The sequence below is a fragment of the Megalops cyprinoides genome, chromosome 10 (assembly GCF_013368585.1).
Source record: "Megalops cyprinoides isolate fMegCyp1 chromosome 10, fMegCyp1.pri, whole genome shotgun sequence".
NCBI classification, from domain to species: domain Eukaryota; kingdom Metazoa; phylum Chordata; class Actinopteri; order Elopiformes; family Megalopidae; genus Megalops; species Megalops cyprinoides.
The window spans coordinates 565,001-581,702 of NC_050592.1; the positions used below are offsets into that span (position 1 = coordinate 565,001).

The following is a 16,702-nucleotide window of genomic DNA, read 5'->3' on the forward strand; positions in this document are numbered from 1 at the left end:
TCTGTGTTTCTGCACTCTGTCACTGATTGCTCATGTCTGTGTTTCTGAGCTCTGTCACTGATTGCTCATGTCTCAGTGCCTCTGAGCTCTGTCACTGATTGCTCATGTCTGTGTTTCTGAGCTCTGTCACTGATTGCTCATGTCTGTGTTTCTGAGCTCTGTCACTGATTGCTCATGTCTGGCCATTGATTTCTTTCAGTGTTGAGTTTCTGGATTTGTTTTGTGATGCCTACATCTTCCCATTCATCTTTTTTGTGTTTGCAGTCTCTGTCAGGATTGTGCTGACTTGTGTTCCTCTCAATGTTGAATTAGTGCTGTCATTGGCCCTGTACTCTGTGTATCAATTACATATCATTTGCATATTTGTGATTACATCCCTTTTAGCCAACTGTTTCATGAACAATTAATGCTACAAAGCAACAAATTAAAACTGCCCAGTGCTCACTGTAATGTGGTTATCTGAAAATAAGTTGAAAGTAATGACCGCAATTTCCCTACACGACCGCAGTTTCTCCATGGTTTTCATGTTATGGTGTGATGATGCAGTCAGCCTGAGCTCTGAGATCAGCGGGTTGCTCTGTTCTGCCTGGCACAGAGCAGGCATGGGATGGAGTGAAGACTGTGACACACTGAGGTTAACCTTCACCAGTGATGGCTCACCTTATTTAGACTTCCAGGGTCTGGTATTGAATTTTAAAGTTTAGCCCCCAGATAAATGATATGTTTTTGGATAGGTGTGCACCCCCTCCCCTCTGTCAGAGAGCAGACAGTGCGGACGTTTAGGAAGCTTGAGTTGTAAGAGTTAATTGTCATATTCTTTCACTTTAATACACAATAACAGAGCTCCTCACCAGTGTAACTTTAGCAGTGATGTCCCTTCTCACTGTAGGCTGATTGGCTGTTTCTACAGCCAGTGGCAATGTCTCTGCTGCTAGGTATATTTTTGGTTAAATCAATCATTTTTAAATTACTCTTAAATTACACACTAAAAGGGCAGAAAGCTCCGATTGGCTTTTCTGACTCACATCTCTGTTTTATCCTGAAAGCTGCGGAGTTTGGCAGGTGAAGAACACACATGGTATGAAGGGGAGGGCGGAGTCAGGGAGGGTGGTGTTCGAGAGGGTGGTGTTAGGGAGGGTGGTGTTAGGGAGGGTGGTGTTAGAGAGGGTGGTGTTAGAGAGGGTGGTGTTCGAGAGGGTGGTGTTAGGGAGGGTGGTGTTAGGGAGGGTGGTGTTGGGGAGGGTGGTGTTAGGGAGGGTGGTGTTAGAGAGGGTGGTGTTCGAGAGGGTGGTGTTAGGGAGGGTGGTGTTAGGGAGGTTGGTGTTAGGGAGGTTGGTGTTAGAGAGGGTGGTGTTCGAGAGGGTGGTGTTAGGGAGGGTGGCGTTAGGGAGGGTGGCGTTAGGGAGGGTCGTGTTAGAGAGGGTGGTGTTAGGGAGGGTGGTGTTAGGGAGGGTGGTGTTAGAGAGGGTCGTGTTAGAGAGGGTCGTGTTAGAGAGGGTGGCGTTAGAGAGGGTGGCGTTAGAGAGGGTGGCGTTAGAGAGGGTGGCGTTAGGGAGGGTGGCGTTAGAGAGGGTCGCGTTAGAGAGGGTGGCGTTAGGGAGGGTGGTGTTCGAGAGGGTGGTGTTAGGGAGGTTGGTGTTAGGGAGGTTGGTGTTAGGGAGGGTGGTGTTAGGGAGGGTGGTGTTAGAGAGGGTCGTGTTCGAGAGGGTGGTGTTCGAGAGGGTGGTGTTAGGGAGGTTGGTGTTAGGGAGGTTGGTGTTAGAGAGGGTGGTGTTAGGGAGGGTGGTGTTAGGGAGGGTGGTGTTAGGGAGGGTGGTGTTAGAGAGGGTGGTGTTAGAGAGGGTGGTGTTAGGGAGGGTGGTGTTAGAGAGGGTGGTGTTAGAGAGGGTGGTGTTAGGGAGGGTGGTGTTGGGGAGGTTGGTGTTAGGGAGGGTGGTGTTGGGGAGGGTGGTGTTGGGGAGGGTGGTGTTGGGGAGGGTGGTGTTAGAGAGGGTGGTGTTAGGGAGGGTGGTGTTAGGGAAGGTGGTAATCACCCAGTTCATCTGTCCCTGTGGTCAGAGTCAGAATGTGGCTGTGTTCCAGCGCCAGGCTATCTGCCCATGTGCTCAGGGGAGCAGCAGCTCTGGTTACCTGGTTACCTGGCTACCTGCTAGACTTTGTGACTTTGTGTAAAACCTGAAAGGCGAGCGTTTGTGTGTGTGCGTGTGTATGGGGTTGTTGGAAGAAGCCTGGCTCGGGCAGCTCAGGCCGGTATTTCCACCCGCATCCACACCCCTGTTACCTGAGCCGGGGCTGTGCCTGAGCTGGTCAGACTGGAACTGCTGCTGCAGGAATTTCAGGTGTGTCTCTTGTATGGTGAGTGGAATTGTGAGTGATACTCCCCTCCCCCTGGCCTCTCCCCAGGTGGTCCGCTACGAGTCACCTTCCCCTCTGGGCTCACCCTTGCCGAGGTGGAGCGGAAGAACCCGCTGGTGGTGCGAGGCGGGCGTTACCGGCCCCCGAACTGTGAAGCTCGGCATCGCACTGCCATCATCATCCCCCACAGAAACCGCGAACACCACCTCAAGTTCCTGCTCTACTACCTGCACCCTTTCCTGCAGAGACAGCAGATCAGCTACAGCATCTACATCATTCACCAGGCCAGTCTCTCTCCTGTCTCTCTCTCATCCACCAGGCCAATCTCTCTCCTGTCTCTCTCATATCCACCAGGCCAGTCTCGCACCCCCCCACCCCCACCCCAGGCCAGTCTCTCTCCTGTCTTTACCTCATTTGTCTTTATTTTCATTTCAAAGACCATAATATCAGTGGATGGAATGTTGTCACTCCTGTCTAAATAGATCTGAATGTTAACCCTGAGTTTTACCTACAGAGTCTTCTCAATAAATGGAACACTCACAGCTAAATTTTTGCTTAATCAACCTTACAGTCATGACATTGGAGATACTGACTGCTGAGTGGAACACACACTTTCACCCGTATGTCATTCTGTATGTCAGGAAATGTTATTGGTGACACAGTGGTTGTGCTTTAATAATAATATTAATAAAAAATAATAAACAGGGGAGGTCACAAGCATTTAATATCATAAAGGTTGATATAATTTATATCGCACAGGAAAGATGGACTGTACACCCACTTATTTCCAGAGCTGACCAGTTTTTACATATATTTTCACAAACATAAGGAGAGGAGAAACTCAGCGTGGTTCCTGTACACAAGTCGTTCCAGGAAATTCTGCCTCAGTGAAACACCTGAGTGCCTCTGTGGATGATTTATTGTAAAAGAAATGTTATTTCCTTTTTTGTTTGTTGTTATTTCCTTTTTTGTTACACCACTGTCTTTTTGAGAAGGAAATCATTTGACTTCAAATGAATCTGTGAACAGGGAAGTATTGAATGACCTACACTGAAGGTCAACCCAAACCCTGCAAGTTTGCCGGCAAAAGGGTGAAGAATTCGGTACAGTACTGCCCTCTGGTGTTCTAAATGGTGAAACTGCTGCGGCTTTCACCATCGCAAAGCTGCTGAGCTTAGTTTAATCTTGTTGTATTCGTTTAAATCTGCCCGTCCTCAGACAGACCAGCACGCCTCAGGCAGATGTGTTTTAAATAACATCCTTGATATCCTGTGTTTTGTTGGTGTCCCTTGTTTTTCTGTGTGAATGCAAAAGGCACTGGCCTGTCATGTGACCCGGTTCTGGCATGGAGCAGCAGCACATGGTGGTGATGTCACCCTGCTTGTGTCAGTGGCTGGACATGGCTTCACAGAGCCTGTGTGTCTGACATAACATCAGAGTCCCGGCAAAGCACTGAGGCACCGGACAGACCCTAATCTGAGGTTCTGTGGTTTACCCATGGTGTGTTTAGTAGCTGTGCAGTGCGCTGGTGTGGAGCACACAGATGTTTTTATTAGGGCTGCAGCTAACGACTATTTTGATAGTCGAATAATCTATTGGTTACTGAACACGAATAATCGATTATTCGGATTATGAATCTCACAATTACTCAATTTATGTGTTGGCTTTTAAATTTAGCTTGAGGTTGTTTTAGGCGTAAGATAAGAAACAATAAAGACAATAAAGATGAGAGTTTCATTCAAAAATACATCTTTTAATGCATGGTTACTAGGACTAATTCAGTGAGCGCAGTTGCTTGCTGGGGAGTACAAGTCTGCTTCCTTTGAAGAAAGCCATCCATGGTAGCATTACGAGACCCAACAAACCCATAACTCGTTCGATTTAATTCGAATGCAGCCCGTATTGGGCGGGCACGCACAGACGCGAGCTGTAGAAATCGTTCCGCGATTTAGAAAGTATGAAATTCTCTGGTGTTCTGTGAACGTGCGCACTCGGCAGCAACACTATCTCCTGCCATAAACGTCACCATGACAACGATGCAACGTTCAAGCAGACGGGCTTTGGTTTGACTTTGTAAAGTTAGGGCACATCTGGAATGTGAACAGGATTGTTGTGAATAATAGGTTATTTGCTACACTGTATGTTCAACGTCACCAATAATTTATTGATCAAGAGAAAATGTATTTCAATATAGAAAACGTTACAGCAGCGTGAAGTAACATGGTTTTAAACATTATCATTAGCTATGCCATGCCTATTGCAGACTTTTCGTTAGCCGGTAATTACCAGTTTTTGCCTGGTAAAATTTATATTAAAAAACCGATAAATTAAAAACTTGCTGGTCAAAATGTCCGGTAATGCTCATACAAAATGTAGCCTACATTTTAGCGGCTAATGTTGAGGTTTTTCTCAATCGTTACTCTTCGTTTTGCTTAATCGTTACTGTTCATTAATAGTCAAACTGATTTGAGGTTGCTGTCATTCTTTCGTCAGCCTAGGTGTACATTACATTTGCGTTTGTAACATATACTGTTACTTTGAAACGTGACCGTTAAGTTTCAGATTTGTCCAGTAAAATAAATTATTTCTGGACACTGGACCGGCAAGAAAAAATCCTAGCGGAAACCCTGTCGTGCAGGTGTTGCCATCTGTATTGTTCACTCCAGTAAAGCAACGCAGCTTAGGCTACATGTCTGAGCATCCCGAGTCAGCATGAAAAACACACGCAATGACATCACTAACTAATCGACAATTAAATTCGTTGGCAACTATTTTGGTCATCGATTTTAGTTGACTACGTAGATTATTTGTTCCACCCCTAGTTTTATGTGTGGTTCTGTGAGCTCAGTAGTGTGGGGCAGTGTTCTGGTGCGGTTCTGTGAGCTCAGTAGTGTGGGGCAGTGTTCTGGTGCGGTTCTGTGTTTACATCTTCCTCTCAGAAGCGCCTGTGAGCTGCCAAGGCCTCTGGACTCACAGAGCTGCTTAACGACCTCAGAATGATCCCGTGGGTGATATCAGCCCTGAAATTCCCCCTCGCAATGCCAGGATTACTCATAATCCCTGGATATTTTAGTCCTAGTTTCAGGATGGATCATGATTTTGCGGATTTGCTGTAGCAGTCAGGGAAATGGCTGAATCCGGCACACGCAGCGGGCATTAATACAGAAACACCGGCTGCATTCTCTGTAATGTCAACAGCAGACTCGCCCAGATGGGTGATCACATGACCTGCCGGTGAGACCACACCCAAGGACTGCAGAGGATTGTGGGTACTAATCTGCTGCACTAGGTTGAAACTGGCATTTGAGGATAATGAGTTATAAGTGTATGCCTCTGACAACATGAAGAAGACCTCAGACATGCATATGTCTGTATGAATTATTGTTAATACTTTCATGGGGAAGTGATGTAATTTTACAGTCACAGCCTCCCTGAGTGTGATCCAGCTCTCGTACTGTCAGCCTGCTGGTAAGCAGTGGTGAGAGAGTATGAGCTGAACGATGCCTCGCTGCCTGCGTCAGCAGCAGTGAGAGCGTGGCCATCAGCAGGCTGACCGCTGGCAGGGGTGCTGTGTGTGTCTCCAGGCGGGAAACTTCACCTTCAATCGGGCCAAGCTGATGAATGTGGGCTTTCGGGAGGCCATGAGGGAGGAGGACTGGGAGTGTCTGTTCTTCCATGATGTGGACCTGATCCCTGAAGACGATCGTAACACCTACATCTGCGATGCCCACCCCAAACACGCTGCCATCGCCATGGACAAGTTTGGCTACAAGTCAGTCCCCTGAACCTCCCCTACACCTTTCCTCCTGTGTGGGGTCTCTCTCTGCCTCCATGACTGCTGACTGCTACAGCACTGTAGCTGTTAGCCATATTTGTGGCTTATATTTCCTGCATGGTTCCCCTTTTTCCCCACACTTCTGTAGTTGCCATGAAGCCGGTGCCATGACGACAGCCAGTGTGGGGCAAGGTGCACCCCCACGGGGTGGTCGTTCTCTGACCCGACTGTGAGGGCCATGTGCCCACATCTCAGCATTCCAGAGAATATATCCTGTCTGATATGATTAATTATATGAATAATGTCAGTCTTGACATGGAAGCATGTTCAGAACACACTCTGATCACCTGTCATAAGATCACGGCCAGACTGCCAGAAGGGACACATTTGTGTGTGTGTGTGTGTGTGTGTGTGCATGAGATGCCTGTGTGTGTGTGTGTGTGTGTGTGTGTGTGTGTGTGTGTGTGTGTGGGCGCATGAGATCCCTGTGGATGCCTGTGTGTGTGTGTGTGTGTGTGTGCGTGTGTGCGCGCGCATGAGATGCCTGTGTGTGTGTGCGCGCATGAGATGCCTCTGTGTGTGTGTGTGTGTGTGTGTGTGTGCGTGCATGAGATGCCTGTGTGTGTGTGTGTGTGTGTGTGTGTGTGCGCGCATGAGATGCCTGTGTGTGTGTGCGCGCATGAGATGCCTGTGTGTGTGTGTGTGTGTGCGCGCGCGCGCATGAGATGCCTGTGTGTGTGTGTGTGTGTGTGTATGTGTGCGCGCATGAGTTGCCTGTGTGTGTGTGTGTGTGTGCGCGCGCATGAGTTGCCTGTGTGTGTGTGTGCGCGCGCATGAGATGCCTGTGTGTGTGCGCGCGCATGAGATGCCTGTGTGTACGTGTGTGTGTGTGTGTGTGTGTGTGCGCGCGCATGAGATGCCTGTGTGTGCGCGCGCATGAGATGCCTGTGTGTACGTGTGTGTGTGTGTGTGCGCGCATGAGATGCCTGTGTGTGTGTGTGTGTGCGCGCGCATGAGATGCCTGTGTGTGTGCGCGCGCATGAGATGCCTGTGTGTACGTGTGTGTGTGTGTGTGCGCGCATGAGATGCCTGTGTGTGTGTGTGTGTGTGCGCGCGCATGAGATGCCTGTGTGTGTGTGTGTGTGTGTGTGTGCGCGCATGAGATGTCTGTGTGTGTGTGGGTGTGTGGGCGCATGAGATGCCTGTGTGTACGTGTGTGTGTGTGTGGGCGCATGAGATGCCTGTGTGTACGTGTGTGTGTGTGTGTGGGCGCATGAGATGCCTGTGTGTGTGTGTGATAATTTCTCAGTAATTCTGCAGTGGCCGGTTGCTGTAACACTATGTTTTACCTGCGTACACTTACATCAGTGTCTCCCCCCTCTCTCCCTCCCTCTGTTCCTAGGCTTCCATATAAGAGTTATTTTGGGGGGGTGTCAGCCTTGACCCCTCTGCAGTACCTCAAGATGAATGGTTTCCCTAACAACTACTGGGGCTGGGGTGGTGAGGATGATGACATCGGAATCAGGTAAGGTCACCTGTGTTTGCACCTGGCTGTGGGAAGGAAACAGCAGCAGAAATCCCTGAAAGGATGACTCCGCTCTCCCCCCCCCCTCAGGGTGTCTCTGGGTGGGATGCTGATTTCTCGTCCTGCTCTGAAGGTGGGACGCTATAAGATGATCAAACACAAACTTGATGAGGGTAATGAGATGAACCCCCGCAGGTACGGCAGCCCTGAGTGTGTGTGTGTGTGTGTGTGTGTGTGAGTGTGTGTGTGTGTGTTTGGCAGAGTGTGAGTGTGTGTGTGTGTTGTTGCAGGGTGTGTGTGTGTGTTGTTGCAGGGTGTGTGTGTGTGTGTGTGTGTGTGTGTGTGTGTTGCAGAGTGTGAGTGTGTGTGTGTTGTTGCAGGGTGCGTGTGTGTGTGCGTGTGTGTGTGCGTGTGTGTGCGTGTTGCAGTGTGTGCGTGTGTGCATGTGCGTGCGTGTGCGTGTGTGTGTGTGTGTGTGTGTGTTGCAGAGTGTGAGTGTGTGTGTGTTGTTGCAGGGTGTGTGCATGTGTGTGCGTGTGTGTGCGCATGTGCGTGCGTGTGAGTGTGTGTGTTGCAGTGTGTGCGTGTGCGTGTGAGTGTGTGTGTTGCAGTGTGTGCGTGTGCATGTGCGTGCGTGTGCGTGCATGCGTGTGAGTGTGTGTGTGTGTGTGCTCGTGTCTCTGACGGCCAGCTCTCTCCGCAGGTTTAACATGCTGGCAAAGACTCGGCAGACGTGGCGGCAGGACGGTATGAACACGGTGGAGTACGAGGTCGTGTCGCGCCAGCACCTGCCCCTCTACACCAACATCACCGTCAACATCGGCACCGACAAGGGCCTGGAGCCCTACCGAGCCCCCCCCGCCCCCCAGCCCGCGCGCTGACCCCCCCCCCACGGCCCCGAGGCCCCCGCCTCCGAGCGCTGACCCTCCCACCCCCTGGCGCCAGGGGGGGCCGGACTCTTTCACCCGAATGCCTTTCTCTCTCCCTCCCTGGATCCCGCCATCAGTGGACGCCTCAGCGCAGGTGCAGGGACACTACAGCGCCCCGGGGCCGAGGCCCCCTCCCACTCCCCCCCTGCTGGAAGGGCTCTCTCCCTCCTATCCTCAGATCCCTGCGTTTCCATGGTGACTGCATCACGTCTCCGTTTGGGATGGTGACTTTGGGGAGACGCTGCGGTGGGACAGGGAGAAGGGCCAGCTGCTCACACCTCTGTTGCCTTAACTCTCTCTTCTGCTGTCTGTCGCTCCTGTGCGTAGGTTTGGCTCCAGACAGCGGCGCCAGGTACTTTCCAAAAGTTATCAAACCTACAGACATTTTAGCATTTGCTTCCTGATCAAATCATAGTAATGAATCAAATCTTGATCTTAAAGATTATAAACATTTTCATGTTTTAACGATTGTTTGTCAGCACTGTTATAGAGGAGTGTGAAAGACACGCATTTTTTTGATCAGTTAGTTTCTTATCTGAATATTAATAAATCTCTTCCTACTTTCCCATTAAAAAGACAGAATGTTGCTAATGCACAGACACTCTACCAGGTGGAAATGAAGCTTAGCGCTCGCTCTAGCTGTTACTCTGTAAGGGAGGAACCCATGATTGTACTCGACATTAAGGTGATAATTCAGAGCTGCTTTGGACGACGTCGTTCCGCACCTCTCAGCCCCTTCTTGTGTTTGTGCTGTGTAATCCGTCTTTGACTGAAATGGGTGAAAGCTGCCCTCAGGTTGTGATGGTTGGCATGCATCGCTGGTGTTAGTTGTGCTGTTCCTGTGTCTGCCCATGTGACCCGGACTTCCTGTGTGCCCATGTGACCCGGGCCTGCTGTGTGTCTGCCCATGTGACCCGAGCTTCCTGTGTGTCTGCCCATGTGACCCGGGCCTGCTGTGTGCCCATGTGACCCGGACTTCCTGTGTGTCTGCCCATGTGACCCGGGCCTGCTGTGTGCCCATGTGACCCGGACTTCCTGTGTGTCTGCCCATGTGACCCGAGCTTCCTGTGTCTGCCCATGTGACTCGGGCCTGCTGTGTGCCCAGCTCCTGAAACACTACTCCAGTGCATTGCAGTGTGGTACAGCATGTTCTGCCCTTAGCCTTAGTCCACAGTGAGCCCTGTGCAGTTTAGGGGAGAGCATGTTACCAGCATCGTCACGGAGAGAAGGATTCCTGTGTCAGTCGAGGGTCAAAGGTCATCTCCCTGAAGCCAAAGATGGTGTACTGACAGGCAGCTTGCTGGTCTGATTGCTGCTGTGAAGTGTGTCCAGGACGGTCGGTTATCTCCAGCGCACCTGAAGCGGTGCTGCTGTGTGTGTGTGTGTGCATGCGCGCGTGTGTATGTGTGTGTTTGTGTGTGCGTGTGTGTTTGTGTGTGTGTGCGTGTGTGCATTTAGAAAGGCTGCTGTTCTCTTTGGTAGCACATATCCTGATTGGTGGAGAGAATGTGAACAGTGTGTGTGTCGTACGGCAGTGTTGCGCAGACTGCAGTGGCTGCTCTGTGTACCGCAGGTGTAGGGGCTGCTGCTGCTGCTGCCACAGCTGGGCGTGAGGGTGTGTCCTGATGGTGCTGCTCCCTGCAGCCTCCCCTGCATGCTCCACAGGTCCTCACTGTCTCCGCTGCCTTCCACCAGCGCAATTCAGGCCCTCACCGGGGTGTGTGCTCTGGGATCCCCTCACCAAAAGATCGATCTCTGTGAAGGGCAGCGTGCAAAGCGAGCATGACTGACATTTTGCTTTTATTTTCTTCCCACGCTAAAGCCTGCACAGATCAGAGTGGCCTTATAATGATTAATAAAGGAATAAACAAACAGAAAGCTGTGTGCTGGTGCTGTTTTTAAGTGGCTGAGAGTTGAGTGAATGGTGAGCTTGCCATGCAGAGGCTGCACCTTCATCCTGCTCTCTCCCTGCTTCAGGTTAGCATGGCTCTGCAGCTTCTGTGCTGGAGGGCTGCTGAGAAAACATGCGATTTACACGACACAGAAAGAGCTGTGTGTTAGCCTAACAGCTATAGGGTAAGAACAGTGTATTAGTAAAAGAGTTATGGGTTAAAAGCTGTCCTTTAGAGTTTTTTAAATAAAAAATCCAGGTCACAAGTGACACAACATGTGTTTATTGAATATAATACAGCAATATTCTGTGTACAGAGCAGAACAGTAGCACTGGTTAGTACTGTAATACATTTAGTTAATACCTGGAGTAAAATTATAGCCTCATTTATGGAATTTGAGTAGATGTCATGTGCTCAGGTCTGCAGAGTCAGTAAATAAATGGTCACCGTTCCTTCAGTGACACTACAGCATATATCCCCACCATATGTAGTACATAAACCATCACACACTGGTAAAAAGGACGTGTAAAACGTACATCTTGATTCGACATGAAATATTATGGGAGACATTTTATTATTTCATTGCTGAACAACTACAATATCTGTTTATGTTATCTGAATTAGATCAATCACTAATATGAAATTCATGACTACCTGCAATAAGGACTATTGTAATGGGCTTTCACGGAGTCAGGTTTACAGAAAGCTGCAGTTTCAGGCCTGCAGTGCACTTATTCAGACACAGGGATTAGTTCCAGGTTTGCAGTTCGCCTAGATTTATGCACATCATCATCACAACAGCATTACTCACATCAAGTTAAACCTTTATAAATGAGAACATTAGTGTTCTAGAGTCCTTGATTCATTGAGAAACTCCATTCTTTAGGGGAATTGACTGAGCTATCTAAAAAATAATCAATTACAGTATGTACTGAGATTTGTGTATACATACCATTCACAGCAGGAGACAGGTCAGGCAGTCCTTCAGGTGGCTCAGACCCCATTTAGGCTGGAGGAGTGACCAAGGTACAGAGGACAGCGTGACCCAGCTGAACCTACAGGGGGAGTAGAGTCTGCCATGAACAGGTGGCCACCGGGGTGGGGGGGGGGGGGTGCTGATCAGTGACGTGAAAACTGCACTGCATTTCTCACTGTGAGTCACTGCACTAAGTCACTGCACTGCATTGCACACTGTCAGTCACTGCACTGCGAGTCACTACACTGCGAGTCACTGCACTGCATTTCTCACTGAGTCACTGCACTGTGAGTCACTGCACTGCATTTCTCGCTGCGAGTCACTGCACTAAGTCACTGCACTGCATTTCTCACTGCGAGTCACTGCACTGTGAGTCACTGCACTGCATTTCTCACTGTGAGTCACTACACTGAGTCACTGCACTGCATTTCTCACTGTGAGTCACTGCACTGTGAGTCACTGCACTGCATTTCTCACTGTGAGTCACTGCACTAAGTCACTGCACTGCATTTCTCACTGCGAGTCACTGCACTGAGTCACTGCACTGCATTTCTCACTGAGTCACTGCACTGCATTGCACACTGTCAGTCACTGCACTGCATTGCACACTGTCAGTCACTGCACTGCGAGTCACTACACTGCGAGTCACTGCACTGCATTTCTCGCTGCGAGTCACTGCACTAAGTCACAGCACTGCATTACTCACTGCGAGTCACTGCACTGTGAGTCACTGCACTGCATTTCTCACTGAGTCACTGCACTGTGAGTCACTGCACTGCATTTCTCACTGTGAGTCACTACACTGAGTCACTGCACTGCATTTCTCACTGAGAGTCTCAGCACTGTGAGTCACTACACTGAGTCACTGCACTGCGAGTCACTACACTGCATTTCTCACTGTGAGTCACTGCACTGCATTGCACACTGCGAGTCACTGCACTGCAGAAAGTAATTAATTAATAAATAATTGCAACGTTTGATCCGAACACCCACAGATTACACTGCATTTTTAACACGCTGTTCCTCGTGTTCCTGGTGCACCCTGGGATGCAGCTGGGGGGGGAGCTGTTGTGTCACACCCCAGGGGGTTCCGTAACTTCACATCGTGAACTTCAGCCGTGAAGTAAAACTTCTTTCTTACTAGGCACAGAAATCTTCATATCCCATTGGGTTTGGTGTTTTGCAACATTCTACATTTGCATTATGTTATTGTTATTTAGGAGATGCTCTTATCCAGAATGACTTACACTGGTTACAGTTTTACACATTTATTTACTGAGACATTTGTGGGTTAAGTGGCTTGCCCAAAGGTGCAGCAGCAGCTATCCCTGTGCCTTACAACCACACCACACTGCTATATAGTGAAAAGATGGTAGGAACAGAAGGAATGAAAAAGCTTAATATGTGTGCAAAATCTAAAATATCTTCGTTTTCATGGCTGGGATTCATGAGCCTGAGAAGGCTTATTTATTCTGCTGCTCTCCTTCCTGTGTTCTTCCTATGGGTGCTTATGCCACCTAGTGGTGGAGGAATGAATTGCCTTCTCTGGCCCTGGCCCATGTTCAGTAATGCTGCTCTCTTCACTCGCTGCACTTTGGCCATCTGCAGCTCAAGCCCTCACACAGAAGCGCTGTGCTACGTCCCGGAGGTAAAATGGCATCCAGGGGCGAGGGACGCAACACAAAAGAAAACACCAACCACTGCTGGCTTGGACGGCGCAGAGACGGAAACACACAGACACGGGAGCAATGCAGGGTATAAGGGTGTGCCATATATTTACAATATTTACAGTACAAATATATAGGGGAAAATGGGAGGGGTTGTCCTAACATATGGTGCCAATGAAAAGAACAAAAACAACCCTAAATACCTTCACCCAAAATATACAACTGAATACCAAACCAAAAGGGTGGCAGAGCCAAACAAACTATAACTACACTAACTACCTTAACACAAATATACAGAAGTGGCACCCGCCTCTAACCTAACCCTACACAAAAGGAAAAACTAACATGGGGGTCCCCCACCTTACCTGCCCTCCTCCCACGACAACCGAATGCAGCAAAACCGAGACAAAATCCAGAATCAAAATCGAAAGTCAAATACAGTCTAGGCAAGTTTGTAAATAGCGAATCGCAAAGGACTACAGCAGCGTCCACACAGGACTGCGACCCCAGTGTCCAGCACTCAGGCATTTACACCCGCCAGAGAAAGGGAAAAGGAAAGAGGTATTGCTTTAGACCAGCGCTCCTCAGTTAGAGTGAGATGTGATTCTCATTTAGCTCATTATGTCTATCCTGATCAGCATCACATCGCTGAAAGCAGACCGAATTAATATACGACACAGTAAGTATTTTACATATAAAAGAAATACATGAAGAAAAAAAAACTAAAACTCAGATAATAGTCTCAATTGGTTAAAGAAAGCACACATAGAGGTCTGAATGCACTTGACGTTTAATCAATGAACATTTAAAATGAATCGGCTCAGGCCAATGCTCATCCATTCCCACCTGTTTGTGTTCACTTTCCAAACATCCCTGTCTCAAAATGAGACAAACTTGTTGAAAATTGCCTTTTAAATTATCCAGTTCTCACAATCAAATTATATTCAAATCAAAAGGACGGCAGTGTAGCAAAGTGGTTAAGGAGCAGGACTTGTAACCGAAAGGTTGCTGGTTCAATCCCTGCTGGGACACTGCTGCTGTACCCTTGGGCAAGGTACTTAACCCACAGTTGCCTCAGTAAATAGCCAGCTGTATAAATGGAAAACATTGTAAAACAACTGTAACCTATGTAAGTCGCTTTGGATAAAAGCATCTGCCAAATGAAGAAATGTAAATGTATTCTTATGTAAAATGTTTTAAGCACATCCCTCCCCCACATAAAACAGTATCATGGAATAATAGATGTGTCAATATTCATAGGAATATTTCTTTGAGAGACATTGCTTTGATGGAATATAACGTTTGTTTGTGACTTATTGGTTTAAAAATTTGGGGCAACCTTTATCAGTTAGAGATTCTACTGGAAAATATAATTTGTGTTCTACACCCACTGAATATTGCAGACTGTGAGGCCACTCCCCCTCCTGTAATGAGTCAGAAACCCTTTGGTATGCAGCGTCTTCTGTCACCTTCTGACTGACAGATTCATGATGTAAACACCATTTAAGTGTTTCACATAAGCACTGTGCCAATTTTCACATAAAGCATTTAATAATATAATTTTAATTACAATAACAGAATTTTTACAGATTGTAATATTATTTCTGATCTGTCCTATTCCTGCTTTATCTCTCTGCTGCTTGTGATACAGGTGACGATGATCTGCCCAAACTGGAGTTTTCAGGCACTGCCCACAGGTACTTCTCCTACTCTGCTATTCTGCCCACTCCCTAACCCTAAACCCTAACCCTCCTACTCTACTGTACTGCCCACTCCCAAACCCTAAACCCTAACCTTAAAACTAACCCTAACCCTTACCATAACCCTGCTATTCAACCTTTCTAACCACTCCTAGCATGGTGTGACACAGAACTTGACTCCTGCCAACATCTGTAAAATTCACCAACTCAGTGCAACTCCTTTCAAGCTGTAGTACTCTCCAGACCAGACGAGTGCAGCTCTCCCTGCAAGCGCCATCTGTCAGGGTTTCAGGGTTAGAAGAGACGAGAGACAAGCTCACAACAATCAGCAGGCGGCCTTGTGACAGTGTGTCTGGCCTGGTTGCCTGCTGCTTCCCTGAACTTCATCCACAGGGGCTGTCTTCCCGTTTGTGCCTGAACCGTTTGCACCTAATCTAGTTAGACTGTTTGCACCTGTGTGTAATTAGTATCCATGTGTTTTGCTGCTCTGTTTAAACGCTGCCTGTGGCTTGGCTACCTGCTCAGTCTTGAGCCACCCTGCGTTGTGTGCTTTCCTGTGCCCCAAATTTGCTAGTCTCTAGTAAAGATTCTTTGTCTTTTAACATCTTTCTGCATTTCTGTGTGATCTCTGCACCTGAGTCCCTTCTGCTGGACTGTTACACCATCAGACCCTCCAGCTGACTCAGAGTGCAGCTGCTCCACTGATCCACAACCAACCAAAACACACTCTCACCTCTCACCTCTCTGCCCTGGCTACCTGTTACAGCTGGGATTAAACTCAAAACTATTTCCAGCTCTGCATGCAGTAACAGAAACAGCAGTGAGCACCCATCAGCACCCCCTCCTCTCCTGCAGGACCGCTCCACTCCCCTACCTCTGCACACCTAACAGCTCTTTCCTGAGAGGGTCTCTCACCATATTTATACCCCCTCTCTACCATGGCCCCCGAGTGGGGGAATGAGCTCCCCACTGCTGGCAGAAGTGCTCCAAACTCACCTGTGCGGATTACACCTTCACTTTAGGAGCTCTGAGACTTCTCCCTCCTAGCTAAAGCTGGCAGTTGTGAAATGGATGGTGTTCCAGTTGTAGAAGATAACAGCCTGATGGCATGAGGCTCAGTGGTAAAAACACTGGTGATACAAACCTGGAGGCTGGTGGTAATAGTGTAAGGTTGTGCTCTATGATGGGACACATTCCCATTGTGGCAGAGCTTCCCACAGCGGCACTACATTTCAAGATCAGAAGTAATGATTCAGTACATGTATATACATTTTTTTTAAAGATTTTTCTCAACTTTATTATTGAAAATCTCATTGAAAATTGATCAAATCTAACCCAGTGCAAAAACTGTAAGCTCCTGCCTCAATTCATGCAGACATGCTGAATTTATTTTGTGCTATAGGCTACAGGCATGTAGACGGGTCTCCTGTTGTTCAGGAATATGTCTTGTCATCGTCTGCAATGTCTGACTTGTTTTAATATAATATTTTTACACCTGGTATTGACCTTGTTTTACAACTGCATAGACTTCCATTGTAATTGTTTTTTTTTTCTTGCAAAAAAAAAAATCAATAGGGTGTAATTTTATTACAGTATCACGCCAAAAGCGTCACAACACACGCCGGAAAAAAAAGTTGTAATAACTAATGCTTCCTGCGGCAAGCAGTGGGCAGCAGGAATGCAGCAGGACGCAACAGGCGGACCTTCCGCTCACAGCGGAGGCGCAGTCAGTACAGCAACCCGTGGCAAAATGTGCAGTCGTTTTGGAATGAAGAGTCTTGCAGTCGTGTGTAGAGAGGATTTTTTCTCTCACCACAAGGTCTGTATCATTTTAAATTTTCTCATGAAAATATGTTTCTAGACGGACAGCAGGTGGTAGCAGT

The 16,702-nt window shown here is 48.1% G+C and overlaps 1 protein-coding gene across 1 annotated transcript in view; it reads left to right on the forward strand.

Annotated features, from left to right (window-relative positions):
* The window catches only part of si:dkey-199f5.8 (beta-1,4-galactosyltransferase 3), a 9,451-nt gene extending 914 nt beyond the window's left edge, over positions 1-8,537 (forward strand). The window contains exons 2-6 of the mRNA XM_036538510.1: positions 2,404-2,639; positions 5,940-6,127; positions 7,533-7,655; positions 7,746-7,850; positions 8,359-8,537. Coding sequence (XP_036394403.1) covers positions 2,404-2,639; positions 5,940-6,127; positions 7,533-7,655; positions 7,746-7,850; positions 8,359-8,536 — 830 coding nt within the window. The 3' untranslated portion in view covers position 8,537. The remainder of the gene's footprint in view (positions 1-2,403; positions 2,640-5,939; positions 6,128-7,532; positions 7,656-7,745; positions 7,851-8,358) is intronic.
* Positions 8,538-16,702: the final 8,165 nt, after the last annotated feature.